Raw genomic sequence first — 18,863 nt, 5'->3', positions numbered from 1 at the left:
TTTTTTTTAACTTTACAAGTGAGCATGTGTTAAAAGGGAGGTGGGTACGGAAACTGCCTTTTGGTGGCAATAAGATGCGTCACAAAGTCCCATTAGAAAACAGCGTTCCTTCCATGACTAAACTGCAACAGAGCAGTGTGTAATGATCGCACAGCTGGAAGAGTGGAATCTGAGGATTCCGATCCTAGCTCTGCATTTTGCTGTGTTCTTGGGCAAGTCACCGCGGCTGGGATTCAAAGGAGCCCAAGGAAATACCGTGCCTTTATTTCCTGCATCTGCAAAGTGGGGCTGATATTACTAATCTGCCCCAGACTGGGTTTTGTGAAGGCTAATTAGCTTTCTTACAAAAGCGACGCGGAGTCCTGTAGCACCTTATAGACTAACAGACGTATTGGAGCATAAGCTTTCGTGGGCAAAAACCCACTTCATCAGATGCATGTAGTGGAAATTTCCAGAGGCAGGTATAAATATGCAGGCAAGAATCCGGCTAGAGATAACGAGGTAAATTAAATCAGGGAGGATGAGGCCCACTTCTAGCAGCTGATCTGGAGGTGTGAACACCAAGGGTGTGTCTAGACTACATGCCTCCTTCGACGGAGGCATGTAGATTAGCCAGATCGGAAGAGGGAAATGAAGCTGCGATTAAAATAATCGCGGCTTCATTTAAATTTAAATGGCTGCCCCGATCTGCCGATCAGCTGTTTGTCGGCAGATCGGGGGAGTCTGGACGCGATGCCCCGACAAAGAAGCCTTTCTTCATCGACACAGGTAAGCCTCGTGAAACCAGGTTTACTACTAGCAAAGTCTCCCTGTTGTCTGAAAGGTTATGTCTCCTACTGTCTGTCAATGAAACAAGAAGCTCCCACCATTATTGCAATCCTCAGTTATCAGAATTGACTCCAAGTAAAACTACACCACATAGGTAAATAATGGTACAATGAATGGGTTCTGTGCATAGTCCCCCGAAGTATTGGGAAATATTGTTCATGGTGCTAATGTTTGTGCGCTGTTGTGTTTAATGTGCAAGTGCATGATATGTCCTATCTCTGTGTACTTGTCACAAGTAAAATAATAACAGTTGATTTGCATCAATTTAGCATCATTCCATTGTTTCAAATGGAATCATGCTGATTTTATAGGGAGAATCTGGCTCAGAATTTTCAGACGAGCAGAGGCATATATTATACAGCCTGCATTTACAGCAAAGTTACTTGAAAGCCTGGGATAAGTTTGCCTACATTTAGTACCATTTTTCTGCAATTAAAAAAAATCTGGCAGATTAAACTATATATAACAGGCTGGTTGTAAAATATTGTTGTGGTGTTAGATGTAATCTGATCATATCTAGGCCTCTTAAATTCAGTTTATGTTGACTTGCTTTAATCACATAAAAGGATTGATGCATCTGTTTGTCTCTGTGGCATGTGCGGTGCTGGGCATGTATAGAAATATTGCTGATGCATTAGTTTGCTGCCTATTAGCAGATTTTCTGAACTGCCATCCATTTGCGGCACAGACATGTTTCATTCAGTTGTTTTAGGATTGTGTGTGTTTCAGCGGATGCAAAAGGAATTGTAAATTTCGCATCTGGCATTAAAATACCTACAGTGACTTAGTAATGGTGGCTGCAGAATGAAATTTCATAATGTAAGATTAGTGAGGTTTGTTGGCTGGCTATACACTTATTTAAAAGACAAAAGGATTTTGATACTTTGGATTTTGGCAAGGTTTATAAGATTTATTTGGGGGTGCTGCATTATGCCTCCGTGCTTGGAAAGTACTCCATTTCTAGTCACCCGGCCCGCTCTGCTCAGCCAGATCACTTCAAAGGGCTCGTCCATAGTGGCACAGTAGGAAAATCATCTCTAATATGAATTATCATTAAAAACCTCAAAATTATAAACACCAGGGTCACAAACTGACTGGTGAACCACATGCCTCATTTGGACCGAAGTATGCAAAGTAAACAGTGCGGAACGGTGTTACACATACGTTACTAAAACAAAAAAAAGTTAAAGATTTGCCAAAGTAAAGAGACCTTTTCCTTGCTTGCTTCATTTATATTAAAATGGTGAAAAGCAGCATTTTTCTTCTGCATAGCAAAGTTTCAAAGCTGTATTAGGTCAATGGCCAGTTGTAAACTTTTGGAAGAACTGTAACATGTTGTTCAGCATTAGGAACCACTCTGAGATTCTACTGTGTTCCTGGCTCTCAGCACTGCTGGGAAATTACAGACCTTTTATGATTAACCTAAATGTGGTACAACACTCGGACAGCTTTCAAAAGGCAATGTTGTCATTTTTAGATGGCATCTGAACAGATTCTGCCTCAGAAAAACCACCTACACAATTGGCACCTTTCTTGGCAGCGTGAGCAGTGAGGAACATCAGGGAGACAGAAATACCCACTTGGCTCTGCTGGACCTTCCAGAACGGGGATGGTGGGGTTTGAGGAGCAAGCTGGAGGTAGCCCGAGGGTTCCCTTTTTAGGGTGATGAAATTTGGCATCTTGAACAAACTGATTTTCAGTGAATATTTCATGCAGGTTTCATGAGCAAGCAAAGGGGACTTTTTATTGGACTTTCCCTAGCCAAGGCAGCATAGACTAAACATTTCAGCTGCAATTGTTCATACTTCAATATCCCCCTGGTGTTTTAACTGGGCGGTGGGGGGAGGGGGAGAAACAATCTGAAATACATTGTGAAATACATTCTTCCCATCTTGCAAGAGCCCAAAGTTGTGAGGTACTGCACAGCACAGAGGGAGAGGTTATAAATCCCTTGGGACAGGGACCCTCTAACAATAGACACGGATGTGACAAAGGCAGGTGGGGAAAAAGGAGGGACTGAGGGAGAGTGAATGACAAAATCATGATGATTTTGGCTGGGTGAGAGCACATGGAGCATCAAGGGGACATTTTCAAAGGCACAGATGGAAGTTGGATATCTGATTTTCATTAGATTTCACTTTGCACATCTCCCTGTAACTTGCTCCAGGACAGTTTGGTTCTACTGTAGAAAGATTTCTAGCTAGAGCAGAGTTCATAATCTCAGAATTATCTATACCTCTGTACCCTGCTTTTCTTCCACCCACTCCCAGAGGGCTCTACTCTAATCTGAAAATCCAATACACAGAGACATAGGACAGACCACAGTCTCCACTTGCTGAATGTCAGCGTGATCTGTGTGTGCTTGGAGAGGTCACAGAGAGATTGCTCAAATCAGGGCAAACTGCAAAGAGTGGGGCAGAGGATTCACCGCCCCAGCAACAAAACAGCTTGTACAACACCTTGCTGATTACCCAGAAGACACAAACACAGTTCCTTTAAAGCAACTCAGCGTTGAACTTCCTCGTATTTGACTTGCTCTCTGGATGGATCACTGAAAGTTGTTGTAAGTAACCCTATATAAAGTTCACCAATACCAAGGGATTGGTCATAGGATCCAGCCATCCAATAAATACTTCAGCTCACACCCACATATGTGCTTTACAGCTAATTCTTTTTAACTAATCTAAGTTTTATTTTAAAAGAAAAGGATACTGTCATTAACGACACACCACTATGAATAAAGTTCTGAGGTCAGTTTCATAGTAGAGACCGTGAGCTGCAAAAAGTTATTTAAACTGATTTTGGATAGTCCAAATAGGCAGTCCATATACAGTCTGTGTAAATCCTTCTATGAGCTATAGCAGGGTAATCCAGGCTATATCTAGACTACAGAGTTTTTCCGGGATACTAAAGGTATCCCGGAAAAACTCTGCCATGTAGGGAATGTGTCTGCTTCTTCAGAACAGAGGTGAGAGGAATAAGGGATGTGCCAAAATAGGAGTATTTTTCCAAAATTGGGTCCCATGTACTTGGACCAAATTTCAGAAAAGCCTCTTCCCCCCTCCTCCCCCCCCAAAAAAAAGGCGGAAAAAGATCTGCAGTCTAGACATAGCCCCAGACTGGTACTGGAGGCCTCGGGAATGTGATTTACTTTTTCTGTGTGTTTAAAATATGTGGACTCCAGCTTCACATGATTGTGTCTAGTTAACCATGGTCACCCTCATTTTAGTAGATATTTATCTTTTTATGAAAAGCTGTTTGGCCAGCACATACAATTTTTTAGGTTTAAAATGTTAAGAAAACATCCAAGCAACTGAGCAAATGTCCAGGGAAGAGAGAGGCTCCTAAATCAGAAGGGATTTGGAAAGTTCTCCAAAGAAGACAAGTTCTAAATATTAATGTTTTTTATCTGCACCTCTCCCAAGTTAAGTTGCTGCTTCAGTAAACCAGTGTTGAGAACATTCATGGGGATGAAGAACTGTTGCTATTTCCATTAAAGGAGCTTTGTAAAATTCTTGCCTGCTCCCAGTAATTTCTTTGACACACAGATTAAAAATACTAGTTCTCGTTATCTTTCATCGTGGTAAAGACAGGGGACCAGATTTTGTAATTGCACGGCCAGAGCGGTGATGGTCTTGTCCATGGTCGCACAGGAGGCTAATGGCAGGTCTTCAGTTCCAGTCCAGTGCCTTCTCCACTGGACTGGACTGCCTTTGTGTTCCCAGGACCTTACGCAGGAATTTTGGGGGGTGCGTGTATGTGCATGCTTTTTTGTAAATGTGGACCGCAATTTTTTTAATGATAAAGGAGTTCCAAATAGTCCTGCACTGAGAGTGTATGAGAGGTTAATTAAAAATTTGAGTGGAAACAGTGATTGGTAAAATGATTTTGTGTTAACATACTAAAAATGTGTAGTCACAAAGGGTTTATAGAAATTACACTATTACAGACAGACACCAGAAGGTAAGTGGAAAAACAATATTCCCAAATAGTCCAGTCTTCGTTGCAGTGAAATTAGTGACAAGCCATGTTGTATGCATGATTAACTATTTTATCTTGGTGACATTAGTTGTCAATTTAGGGTAGTGTGCCATGTCTCCATGGCAGTGTTTAGCACCGATTGGAGCTCTGCGGTGGGATGCTCAGAGAGGCTGTTCTGTAAGCTCGTTGCTATTCATTTCTTTTGTTTGCAAACAGCTAATTGGAAACTACTAACCCATTTAATCTATTTCCTCAACACTGGGCCCTGTCCGCACTGCCTGACAGAGCTGATAGGGTGCAAGATATTCTTTCACCTAATAAGGAAGAGAACTTTCCTATACGTGTTTCTTGTGAAAGACAGACCATTTAAAATACAACTCTTAGATGCATGAGATGAGGTTTATGTGGTGTGTCCACTGATGTGTGCAAGATGGAAATATACACTAGGCATGTCTGAGGTTCACATGTCTACCGGGAAGAGAGTTTAGACCACAAGAGTGCATGACTGAACAAACCTCAGATCACAACATTTTGGCCATTTGATTTTGACACCAGCTATGGAATTAGACCATGAAACTCGATAGTTCAATGCTGGCTTTATCCCCATCAGTATTTTTAAATGAATATTATGCAGCATTTCATAGTGAGAGAAATTCTGAAGATCATCAAGATGTTGTAAAAAATATCAGGGAAAAACGTATAGCTTTCCCTCATTAAAATGAGGTTACAAAGCTACTTTAAAATAATTTGCTGCAGTAAAGTTAGTATTACTTCTCAAGTGTGAAAAGACTTCTACGATACAAGGGTGGGCCCTGCAAAAGTTTGGAGCGTAGCAGAGCTTGTTTTCTTGTGACCAAATTAAAATACACACTTGCATGCCCTTGTGAAACATACTCAAACTGACTAGAAGAAAATGAAAAACTTGAATTAATTTTAGTTTACTCAAACATTTTGATTTAAAAAAAAAGAACACACTTAGATTTATTAGGTTCAAATCAACCTTTTCTTCTCCCTTCGGGTTTGGGGGGGGGGGGCAAACAGGTTTGGGAGGGAGGGGAGACTGGGGGAAGCACATGGCTCAGCTGGACTGGGAACTAGCATGAAGCTAAGCTGGAGCAGCTTGGAGGACTGTGTAAGAAGTGCATTTGCACCTGTCCCTCCCCCCACGCACAGGCCTGATTCCTATTCTGCAACACTGAAATAATGTTAATTTAGCTGTTGACTTCCACAGTGAAGTGTGAAAGAAACTGCATTTCTATTGACCTGCTGGGACATGGGGCTGTGCCCTGACTTCACTATGAGCCAGCGATGCTCAGCACCTCCCATTGTATTGGGACCAGGGTGAAACAAAACCTGAACTTATGCACATGGTTTATGTAGCATATTTTCATTCAGTTGTTATCTTCAGTAATGGAAAAGGTCTCTAGGGTTTGTGTTGAGTTTTTAAACAAAAGGACAAAATGAAGTTATAATGCAACAAGAAATAATTAAGCTCTTCTGAATTAGTGAAGGAACAAAATTACTAGCTCCTAATTGGTGGCACAAGTAAGGGCAGGTTTGGAAATGTTATGAGATCTTCTATTAAAAAGTACTATCCAAGTACAGCTATTGCAAACTTGTGAGTGGACTGATCTGAAAATGCACCAGTCACCCCACGATGAGATTAAAAAGACTACCATGTTATTTTCAGTTTCCTTTAGTCAGTAGCAGTAGGCTCTTAAGTCTGTAATACTTCACTTTTTAATACAACCTCTCTGAGTGCTAAAAGCTGTATAACCAAAACCACCCACAACAGTACTAAACAAAACCTATTAAGCACACACCAAGGCTACTGTAGACCCTGATACAGAGAAAGGGAGCAGAGAATACTCAGTAAACAACTGTCAATGTGGAAAAACAAAACAACACAAGGCTACAAAAAAGATCTTTTTCTTTATTTCACTTGTTAGCAAGATTTTGCTGTCATTCTCAAGTAATTTCTGAACAGGAACAGAAGCAGTGAAAAATCAAAAGTACTTGAAACTTTAATACAGGAAAAATTAATCCTCCGCACAACAAAAGGGCTAACTTTATCTATTCTCAGGTTTATTTTAAACTAGATGTTACATTAAAACATGTGAGATTCATGTTTCACCACAACTGTAAATTACGACAAGTACAAAGTTGAAATAAATTGCAGTTGAAGACATGTAGCTCCTTATTAAAAATTCACAAGCCATTAATGTTGATTTAGCACGCTGCACATAAATGGATGTTACATAGATGCATGGAGCATTTTGTAGATTTGCAGTAAACCTTAGTATCTCCTGAACATCTGAGTGGGAACACATTTCAGTATAATTACTCAAGTCTGTAACACTTACTTTTTTAAATTGAGGCTACATTTACTTTTAATTGATAGAAAGCTCAATTTGGTCATGCAGCAGCTGCTTTATGGGTTTAACTTGTTGGGGGAGGGGTTAGCATTCTCTCATTATAAAACAGAGTATGGACACAATTCATTTTCAAATAGCAATTTTCTCCTAGAGTACTCCAATTACTCCACAACTAGACCCATTTAATTTCAAAATACTCATTATAAGGGTATCAGAATACTAGCTGGCCTTAATTTTTTTCTTTCAATATATTAGTAATAGCAACAACATACTCCCAAACTAGTGTTTCCTCTAAGTTGTGCACCTGTGCTGACACTCAAGAGAGATTCAAATGCTGCCAAGCTGATTAGAGGAGTACCTGGAGCTAGGATTTTGTTTCTGCTGTTGGTGCACATCTGCACCTGCCTCAGACCACAAAAAAATTATTCCACTCATGGATAGAAAACTTTAGAGGGAACATTGTCCAAAACATCTATTATACCAGATTTCTAGGATGGTTAAATGGTTTTGGCCTGTACCTGGAGGCTTGAAAAGGTCCTTGTGTGTCCTTTCTGACATACAAATTTTGGTGAGAGTTCTAGACTGTGCTGAAGGTAATAAAGAAATCAAGGAAGGCCTGAGCATCTCACTTTGTTTCAAACAAACTCACTCCAGTTATTAACATAGGCAGTGCAGCAGATGTGCAGATATCAATATTGTACTGCCACTGACTGTAACAGAAGATTCTGGGTCCTCCCTCCTGTCTTCCAGGCAACCAGGGGGAGAATGCATTACAGAAGAGAGACACTTTCAATCTCTAGGAAAGATGATGCAATCCCCCCGCCTGCTGTATCCATAGTTGTCTCATATCCTTTGGCCAGTGCAGCTGGAGGTACATGGACTGTGTTGTGGAGATAAGAACTGGCAAGGGAGAAAGGGGGGGAAAAAGTAGGTAGGTAAATATTAATAAGAATTCAAGGACAGAAGGAGGACTGGTTTCCACAGAAGACGGAAGGCACTATATAAATGCTAAACTCTCCTACTACTGTATAGTATAGGAAGAAGATTTCTCAGGGCAGGTTTACACTATTGGGTTAAATTGATCTAAAGTTAGGGTACTCTAGTTATGTGAATAATGTAGCTGGAGTCAATATAGCTTAAATTGACTTTCTGGTGTCTACACTGCAGGGAGGTCGATGGGAAAAACTCTACCAGTAGACTTACCTTACTCTGCTCATTCCAGTGGAATACTAGAGTTGATGGGATAGTGATCTGTCGATTTAGCGAGTCTCCACTAGACCCACTAGTGACCAAATGGACCTAGATCCAGCACTGCAGTGTTGATCTCCCAGCAATGGAGAGAATCGCTAAGAATGGTAGAGTCCTTTGAAGAGCACAGTCCTGGTTTTTGTTCTTGAGCTCTATCGGTATAAAACAGCTTACAACAGTGTTACAGTTTTGCCATTAAGCGTGTGTGTGTGTCTACAGGCATTGGCATACAGCAGGAAGCACAATGTCAGGAGTCAGTAACAGATGGAGAAGAGGGTGTGACAGGAAATTCTAATAAGCAACAACTTTGGGCTAATGAATATCTTAGACACCTCCAAGTGCCAGCCCTCTTCCCGCACCTGAGTTCTGAAGGCACTTACACTGGTGAGCTGTTATTCATCTGGACTATTCCAGTGAAGTCAATCAGCAGTTTTTAGCATGAATTCAAAATGTGGTCTACTGTGATTAGGTGACGCTGACACCCAAACCATTTGGCACTTAAATGATGCTGGCCTATATTAAAATGGGGGTGATCTCTAGTGTTGGAAGTCACAGAAATAATAACCCAACTGTTGGGATTCCCTCCAACACCACTTCCGGACCAGCATGTCCAGTTCTGGGAGAACACATCATCCAGTTTGACACTGGATTTCATCGCTCAGGTTTCTATATTTGACACGTTGCTCAGCATAGAATTGGTCAGACTCTATCCTAGAAGATGGACCACACAACCTAGTTTACAAAAACTCTTCCATTAGATACGTTTACACAATGCTTTATACCACACATTTTCGACTGGCTTCCAGGAATTAATCTCTATACAGCATGCTCTGTCCATGTTCGCATGGAACCAGATCTTTACATTCCATATTGATCTTGTCCATAATGCTCAGCATCCAGCTTTTGCTGCTTATTTCTGCTAGCAGAGACAACCTGACTCCAGCATACTGTTTGTCAAGCCCAGCCCTTATTTACAATAAATTTCCATGCACCTTCTCAATTATGCCCACTAAGAAATGAGGCAAGTTACTCACACCAAGTCTATACCAACATCAAAGGAAGGCTAGAGATAGACAAAATACAAGGGTTACAGCTATGGCAGATTTTCTCATCCTCAAAGTGACTGGCCAGTCCCTGTGGAGACGAAGGACCAACTATTCAACTGCAATTGTTGAAAGCTTTTTAATGTGCCCAGTCCCAGGCCTTGATTTTGTCTCCAGAGATGGGCAATATAGTAGACTGATACTTACAAAAACATAGGGACACTCATTACCCATGAACCTGGGGATTGTTTTACCCATAGATGCAGAGGGTACCCAGGCCAGAGGAGAAATGGGGTTTCCACTCTTAAGCCAGGTCTATATTAGATCCAGAAAGTTAGCTTAAAATACACAACTCCAGCTATATAAACAACAGAGCTAGAGTTGACATATCTTAAGCTGAGTGTGGTGATATCTTAGGAGCAGGAGGTCTCCTGATGGCGCTCTCACTCCTCACGAATTGACAAGTACCCTCAGGGTTTGATTTAGCAGGTCCTTACTAGACCCACTAAATCAAACATCAGAAGAGTGATCTCTGACATAGCAAGTGGAGATATGTCCTCAGACATTCCTTTGGGAACAGGTCAGCTTCAATTTCTGTCAGGGGCTCCATAAAATCCCCACGAAAACAGGCTGCTCAGGGAATATCAGGAAATTCTCCATCTCACTTGATCTACTTTGGTCCTCTGCCCCTAACAGAGAGACAATTGCTGACTCCTTGTTTTGCCACAACAGGCTTTGCGTGGGATTTTTCCACTGCAAGTGGCTCCATTGTCAGGAGGCAGCACAGGCCCTGGAATAAATCTAGCCCAATTGACCTGGAAGGTTGGTTTAGGCCCAATACCCTTTTCCAAACATGTTTAAGAACCCGCTGTGCTCTGTGAAATTCATCACGGTGCTTTGCTGCCACGGGAGCGTGGCTATCGCTTTCCGCATGAAATGCTGCCAAGAGCACAGAAAGGCTTTGGAACCTTCGCTGTGGAATTTAGATCAAATTCAAACGTAGCCAACCCCAAATAATCCTTTTCCCTTCTGCTCCCCCTTGCTTTAGGAAATGAACTCTCTCTCTCTCATGCTGCTCTATTTCTGAATGCCCAATAAGCAGCTTAACTGATCAGATCACTGTATCTTATCACGGAGAAATCACTGGCAACTGACCTCTTATGGAATACTAAAGTAAGAAGAATGCCCAACCTTTCCTCTCTCTGCAATTTGTCATGGACATATTTAAAGCTATGATTTTTTTTTTTAAAAGGAACATTTACCAGTAACCACACACCACCCCTGACAAGGATTACAGAAAAAAATCATTTGCTTTGTCTTGGAAGAAGAGTAGTTTTAAAGCTACTGTTCCTGCATGAAGGACCATCTCCCAAGCAACAACTTCAATAATGATACCAAGATTTTGTTCAGCATTTCATTAAAGGCTCATCCCTACTAGGCAACTGAGTTTTACTACTCCTTTGGATGATTCCTTAAAACAAAATTAGAAAGCTTTTAATGTGTCGCAGGTATGAAAAGGACAGCAGCGTTTCCAATAAGCATGGTTACTTCGTTCTCAGAACAGCATTATATCACGTCATTTATCTAGCTACCATTAAACTGTGAAACCCCTCTGATCTGAATCTCTCTAATGAGAACTCCTTTCCCATTCCCTACTCTAGTTAGATGAACTCCCACTTTTGCTGATGTTTTGGCTGCGATGTTATCGGATTAAAATAGGATCACATGAATCACTGTTGCAACCACTGTTCTATATTTGCAACAAATCTTGTACAAGATATGGCATGTAAAGCATCTATGGGAAGATTATGATTTGTTGGCTATAATCATGCTGCTTGCATGCGTTATCATTGTTGTGTTTGAAGTTATGAGCTTTCTGTAAGTATTTATATTTTAATGTATTTGACTATGAGTAGCATCAGTGAAGCAACTGGCCAGCATATGGGAGAAGGAACTATTCAAGTTGAATGGCTCATCAAAAGGGCACTACACTCAAACGCCCATCTACACTGAACAGACTTTCCTGCAAACATTCAAACTGGAATGTGCATAATAGCTTCTGCTGTAAATAGGTAAAACTATACATGGACTTGTGACTTGTCCAGATGGCTCCAAACTCCATCTTTGTTATGGTGCTTTTCCATATTAAGAACAATGGGATTCCCTCCCCATGGTAGTAGGTATAAAAGGCCCTAGAAACACCTCCATCTCACCTTTTCTACTCCAGCTTCTCTACTGCTTATGCTTCTGGATGTCTTATATTAATGGGAGCATTCTAACCAAGGGACTGGGTTCTTCCAATGATTTGGAAGTAACCAGAGAGTTGACATGAGCTACCAGTTTATTCTACTCTTGCTATGAGCTGGAAGCAAGTACTGTGAAATTGTTCCATGTATGTGATTCCTTTAACCCAACTTTTATTTATTTGTTTTCTATTTATATTCATTTTTGGATACTAAAGGATTGGCAACAGAGTCATTTCTGGCTAAGATCTGATTTGTGTATTGATCTGGGTGTGGGGCTGGTCCTTTGGAATCAGAATACAGAGGGACTGGAGTATGTGAGGAAACTGCTTTTCTGACTTCTTGTTAGCCATCGTGGTGACACAGACATTCTCTTTTTGGTGGGTTTGGAGTACCTTAGAAGTGAGGGACACCCTTCTTAGGCTGTGACTGACTTTTACTCAGCAGTTCATCCTGAATTGGATACTCTCAGTTGTGTACACTCCCCTCCAAACTTTGAGGATAAATGGGCTTGTACTTTATCATTTAGTCAGTTCAATGAATGGATCCCTTGCACAGCAAAGGTGTGGGTGAAACTTCTAATGTAGAGCCTAACTACCTGATAGGCCTTTATCAAACAGCCTCTCTCAGCCAGCCTCCTTTAAACAAAACGTGTAAACGTTTCTCCCCAAGAGAGCCACATAATTAAAGTTAATAGTTAATGTAACATACCGTGCTGCGGAGAAGGACAAGAGGAGTATAAAGCAGACCGCAGCGACTGACCCTAATCCGGCAAGAGTCACATGTTGCAGAGAGGGTGATAAATCTGAAAGGAAAAACATCAAACAATTCAAGGAAACGAATTCCAGAGTGTGCTGTGTGGTGCAGCTCAGTCTTGTGATTCACTTCCTAAATCTGATCAAAGTTAAACTCTCACTATGGATTTACTGCTCCATCAGGCTGTAATTAAGCTTAACAGCCACTGGTCAGCAGCCATCTAAAGAAATGAGATTACTGGCATATTTCTCAAAAGAGATTGCATTTTCCTGTCTACCACTGTCCTTCCCCTGCTGTGTGGGTTTTTTTTTTTTTGGGGTGGGTTTTTTAACTTTTGATGGTCAAAGTTAATCAAGATCCTTCTTCTCTATCATCATCTGTTTTAGTCAACAACATGGGACAAGGGTGTCTCCAGTACTACAAATTGATTCTGCTGTTTCCAGTCATCAAATGGCTACTCCTCTCTTGCAGATTCCTGCAATGTGGGTACCATTTCCTTTTTATAGGATGGTAACCACATCCATATGAACACCACAGAATCACCGCTGGGTTCTGTACCACTCAGGTATGGCCTCACTCCCCAACTGGAACAAAGCTGTGTGAGCAGAGGTGCAACCTCGTTTGTGGTGGCTGAGCCAACCCCTCAAATGTGGCCTCTCAGGACTCCTGTCATCCTGACAGCTTGGCCCATCCTGAGTGGGGCTGGGGCCCCACCGTTTGCATTGGCTGGAGTGGGAAGGCAAGGCTGGCCAGCCAGTCAAGTGGGACAGGAGCAGCCCTGCAACCCTCCGGAACTTTCTGGCAACTCAGTTTTGAGTCCCAGCTCACAGCTGAAAAAACCTGATCTAACCTTCATAATGCACCCCTAGACTTCACTGCTAGCACTGTGAGCTTATAGCAAGATATAGACAGGCAATGCAGCAAGAGCATCTCTTTTCCCAGTGCATGAAAAACTGCCTTACCTTCAATTTGTGCCCAAACGGCACAGGACTGTGTCCTCACCTGATAAGGAATACAGAAGCCGTGTCACTATTTTCCCATGAAATGTATTCAGTCAGCAAATGTACACCATCAAACAAAGGCATTCAGTAAAGTAATAAATGTAAATGTTTCAATAGAAGTAGATTCCTGTACTTTTGCTACATTACCAAGCTCTCCTGAGACAACTACGGGCTATACAGGATAAGATTAATGAGAAAGCTTTGATGAAAATTAGCCCTCGTCCAGTCTTTTCTATACAAAAGAGATCTAAAATCCCTATATGAGGAGGATGATACAGTTGCATAGTTCAGTGCTTAAAATGTTAAAAATTATCAATGTTAAAAGATCGCACATGCAGTCTTAACTCAGCCCCCTCTTCGTGTGTACAGATTCCTATACAGTGTTTAATATAGACAGTCATTCTGGGTGTCTAACAATGTACCCTCTAATTTTTTCCATTCAAGCCCGGAATAAATTTTGTTATATGCACCCAGACGTGTGGATGTGCGCTACCAGTACAAACACATGCTGCCAGCTTTGGGGGCTTTGTTAATCAACTGGGTGGCATTTGAATTTCTCCTCGGTAGCTGCCAAAGCTTACAGAGAACACTGTTTTTAAAAATTATAAGATGTTTGAGACCATTTTAATATAGTACTTACACTAGTTTTTTGCATAATGATCCAAAATATCTTTACTGACAGATTCTATACATTCTTGTTTAATCAGTTTTCATCTATTTTTGATGTTTTGTTTACTGAATCTCACCCTCAAACATATGTATCTGCATCAGCAAATGTTAAGTACTTAGTCCATTGTATACAATTAACATGAAGTATGTTATATTGATATGGTTTATGTATGTAAATACCAGTCTATGTATTTTATTGAAGGTTTTAGACAGGTATACTATTGCAGTGTTATGTTATCATGTAATTAAAAACTAAGTCATGATGCATTCACACAAAGACAACTTCTGTGTTGGGTTTTATTTTGAGCTCCTATATAATCTCAATGATATTTAATATAGTCTTTGCTTATGGGATTTTCTAGCTATTTAAAATGATAAAAGAGTAAAGACTGAACAAAAACAGACCTGCAGTGGTTGTCATGTACAATGCTACAGGGGTTGGCTTTCCAAAATTGCAGGGGACTATTTAAAGGTGATTTGCAAAAGGAAAAGAATAGGATTGTGTTCTTTTTGGTTGCTTTATGATATATAAAGAAGGCTTGAAAGTTCTGTTCTGTGAAACTTCAAGTCCTGTATTATGTGAAATATCTCTGGGATGATCTACACCAGAAAAATTAATGCATTCCTGACAACAGATGTCAGGAATTACTCAACTTTCCCATTGTTGTTGAAAGTTGAGTAACTTAGGAAAGGAGCAATTGTTAGCCACATTATTTAAAATTCTTTGGCTTGTTTTTTGCTAATAATTAATATAAAATGAGCACTGTACACTTCGATTTTGATTACAATACAGAATGTGGTGTATCTGAAAATGTAGAAAACCATCCAAAATATGTATAATACATTTCAACTAGTATTTTAACAGTGTGATTTAAACTCTGGTGAACCACGATTATTTTTTTTAAATCTTGTGATTAATTTTTTAAATAACTGGGCAGCCCTATTTAACTTCAATAACTAGTAAATAAGAGCTTCCTTCTGTTCAAATGTTGAAAACTCAACCATCAGGCACCTCAGAGGTGCTGAAACAATTTGTACAGTAGAGGTGCGGAGAGCCATATAACCCTGTATATAATGGAAACTACTTCAAGTCAGGGGATGTGGAAGAATTCGCTGGCACCGCTATTCCATCACCGATGCAGCCTCTTCAATGAAGGAATAATGTCACCCTCACAACAAGTCCTCCAGCAAAACCGGGGGTGGGGGCCCACAGCTGACATCCCTACTATTTATAAGACTAACATGCAAATGAGGAGAGTGGTCATCTCTCAATGTCATATGGAAGAACAAAATATGTTTGTGTAAAAGCACCTGACTCAAAAGAGAATCAGAGAGCTTGTCTACAATGGCAAATTCCTGCCTCGTAACTTTCTCTCTTAGGAGTGTGACTCCCCCTCCCCCAAGCGCAAGTTGCAGTGCTGCACAGCGCCAGTGTGAACAGGTTCCTAGCACTGGGAGCTATGCCCCTCGTGGAAGTGGCTTACACAGAGAGCTGGGAGAATGCTCTGCCAGCGCTGGCGCCGTGAGCACACTGTCATACCAGCACTTAATCTGGGAGGTGTAGACAAAGCCATACATATGTTGGTGTTGAGTGTCTTTCAGGTACTAAGACTTCATATGGCTAAATTACGGCCTCTGTAAATTACAAGCACTTACCACACGGAGGCCCTTTATCCCACCATCCCCAGGGCCGCCTAGCTATCCCTCGTCCCGACCCCACTGGACCCGTCCCGCACCTAGGAAGGACAGGGTCATAACTGCTTCTGAATCAGTGCAGTCATCCCTGAAGTCAGAAGTTGGTACTAAATCCCTAACCCTTTCCTTTGTTTTTATTTCAGTATCCAAAATCACTCCTGCATTGCAATGGTGAAGAGATCTGCAAGCAATTAAATCAGCTACTTCAGGACATTTCAATTTAAATTCTATACCATCAACTTCTTGTCCCTGACAAGATAATCAAAACAGAACAAAAAGCTAACCCCCCTCCCCCCCCAAAGTTTTCCAAATAAAACTTGTTTCATCCAACAAAGCCTCAGGGAAAAATTTTTTAACACCCATTACCTTATTCCATTGGCTTATAATTCTCAGTATCACATAGTAATTCTTCCCTGGCTTCAAGGGAGCATTATAGAACACTCCATAGTAATGTCTGTCTCCCAGAGAGATCAGCATGTTGTCAGCAACATCCTTGGCCAGAAATTCAGCAGCCACATATCCCTTCATGTCAGTGTCATTGCCAAAGAAAGTCATAGCAGCCAGGGAATCACAAGAAAATGCGCTTTGAAACAGCCAGGGAAGCACAATCACTTGATAAGAACTAGAATGAAGCAGAAAAGCAACCATCAGAATTCACTTCAGAATTTCACTGACCACCACAGGGAAAATCATATTTGCATTTAATTCTTTATATAGTTTGGCCATTTACTTAATAATTTCAAATCACTAACAGGTCAGGTGACCCCTTTCTGTGTGGGGGTGAAATATTTTCCTTTATATTTATTGCCCTCTATATAAAACAGACTATATGTGCCTATTATAAGGCTGATTTTCCAAATTACACACAGATTTAACATGATAGGGCATGCAAATTTAGTATTTTCATGAGAGACTCCTCAATTATGAATCACTACAAGCTGCATATTTGCTCAGTTCATCCAGCACACAACTTTCTCCTTATAGCCAAAGCAGAGTTGAAACACATTATCAGCCTGTAAAATCCTATTTGACCCTGATTTCCCAGAAAGATACTGGCTCCAGAATCAAGAAAGTGATGACATCTCCCAACCATTGGGCTTTAATTAGAAACTTGCCTTTTGAGTTCACTAAACAAACTTCAGAGTGTGATGTCCTCCTACCAAAAAAGGCAACTCTCAGAGTATATGATCTGCACTCTTGTTACATTATCCTTTGGCTCCTGCACTGTTTTAACTTCCAAATATTTCCTGCTGTAGTAAGACGTAAGTTACGGTAACTTGTCTCTTGTGTTGCCAGGCACTTAATAGCCATATGTCAGCAGAGCTAAAATTCACTTCAAGGAGTTTTTATCATTTGGGTACCTAAATATAAATATGTATACCTCATAGATGATTTAAACAAAATACTTCATGTAGGCTATCAATTTTACATGCACCAAAATAGGAGACACAGATCCAGCAGATTGTATCATTCTTGTATGTAAAGTTAGAAATATGAAGTATGAGACTGTTTATAGTTTTAAATGTGCTAATGAGGGCCATTGTTAGTGCTCCTAACCTCCAGAAGCTTTAACAACTGGATGATCTAATCAGCCTTGTTTGTCCTGTAAGTCCAGAGGTGATTGGACTAGTAAGACATGTGACCATACCACCTGGTACTGGAATTCCATTTTGACCAGGTAATTTTTCCATGGAAGGGAGAATGTAGAACAAAAGATTCCCACCCTGGGGAAAAGACTATTTAAGCCAGGGGAAGTGACACACTTCCTTTGTCACACTCCAAAGAGGGCTGGGGACCCGGGTCAAAATAAAAGAGGTAGTGTCTGACCTGAAGATTATGCCTCGAACAAGAACCTCATTAGAGTAAGAATCTGCTTGCAATAAGTTTTTAGTGATTTAGAACTAGCTATGTGTTTTCTTTTCATTTTAACTTAGTCACGTATTTTGATCACTGTTTTCACTTGCAACCACTTTTAAATCCTACATTTTGCACTTGAGAATACTTTTGTTCACTATCAGGCTCGGTGTAAGTAATTGTTACGGGGGAGAGGAGAAATGTGCATCTTTCTTTTTCACTGATAAAGAGGGCGAACATCCTCATCAGTTTCTATGTGTAAAACTCTTACACAGAGAAAGACGGATTTATCTGGGGTTTTGATCCCTTTTGGAGGGTGGGTTTCCTGGGTGCTGTGCCCTAGAACTGCCTCCTTCCAGACCTGCAGTGGTTCAGTGTCTGCATTGCTCTTCTGGGGGGTGGTAACCCTAACTCTGTGCCTTGTCTGGGGGAGATCAGAGAATCTGACTCAGCCGGGCAGTGTGGTGGAGAGCCCGAGAGAGCAAGAAGGCAGATGTCAGTGGAATAATCAACACACCAGGAACCAAACCCAAGGGATCTTCTATGATTGCACCCAGGCATAAGGCCTTCCTTCTCAACATCCTCTCGGCTACAAGAGAATTTCCTATTAGCTATATAATGCTGTTTGCACATGAAAATTGCAAATTGCTCTTAGCTACACCCATGAATATCTGGGGTAGCTCCACTTATGCCAATAGAGTTATAGCAAAATAACGTCAGAGTAACTGAGGGCACAACCGTGGTCCAAAAAGTCAACCGTGGTCCAAAAAGTAGACATTAACCTGAAGCAAAACTACTGATCTGATCAATCACAAACCACAGTAAAGATGGGACTTTGTGTCAAAGTTTTTGATTGGATCCCATCTCTTAAATTATCAAATATAGTCTAAAATAAACAATGAAGCGGATATATTTTGTGAGAGTTGGGAACATATAAGAAAAAAATTTCCACGGACCTGATAGGTCCATTTCTATCTTCTACTTTCCGGAGGCTGAGTACTGGCACAGGACCATGTACTGTTACAAACTCTACTTCTGGGAATGGAGGATCTAAAAAGCAAAATAGTATTAGCACTTTAGAGAGATTTCGGAAATAATCCAAGTTTGACAGTAGCAAGCTTTTTCTCACACTGCACAGGAACTGAAACCTAAAAGCTACAGCTGTACTTT

At 40.9% G+C, this 18,863-nt stretch overlaps 1 protein-coding gene and 1 long non-coding RNA gene across 5 annotated transcripts in view; one reads left to right on the top strand and one right to left on the bottom strand.

The window, feature by feature from the left end:
- LOC106732795 (uncharacterized) overlaps positions 1–16,130 on the top strand; it is a 65,939-nt gene extending 49,809 nt beyond the window's left edge. Inside the window, exon 3 of the long non-coding RNA XR_012904595.2 lies at positions 15,983–16,130. This is a non-coding gene — a long non-coding RNA (uncharacterized LOC106732795). The remainder of the gene's footprint in view (positions 1–15,982) is intronic.
- SUSD1 (sushi domain containing 1) overlaps positions 6,853–18,863 on the bottom strand; it is an 81,053-nt gene continuing 69,042 nt past the window's right edge. For all 4 annotated transcript variants that reach the window (XM_075931417.2, XM_075931415.2, XM_075931416.2 and 1 more), the window contains 5 exons: positions 18,650–18,743; positions 16,206–16,461; positions 13,437–13,476; positions 12,430–12,523; positions 6,853–8,084 (listed from right to left, as the gene is read on the bottom strand). In XM_075931417.2, coding sequence (XP_075787532.2) covers positions 7,955–8,084; positions 12,430–12,523; positions 13,437–13,476; positions 16,206–16,461; positions 18,650–18,743 — 614 coding nt within the window. In that variant the 3' untranslated portion in view covers positions 6,853–7,954. The remainder of the gene's footprint in view (positions 8,085–12,429; positions 12,524–13,436; positions 13,477–16,205; positions 16,462–18,649; positions 18,744–18,863) is intronic.

The sequence above is a fragment of the Pelodiscus sinensis genome, chromosome 6 (assembly GCF_052426305.1).
Source record: "Pelodiscus sinensis isolate ZL-2025 chromosome 6, ASM5242630v1, whole genome shotgun sequence".
Taxonomy (NCBI): domain Eukaryota; kingdom Metazoa; phylum Chordata; order Testudines; family Trionychidae; genus Pelodiscus; species Pelodiscus sinensis.
The sequence above is the reverse complement of the archived record's forward strand: the minus strand, read 5'-3'. Positions and strand labels throughout refer to the sequence as shown.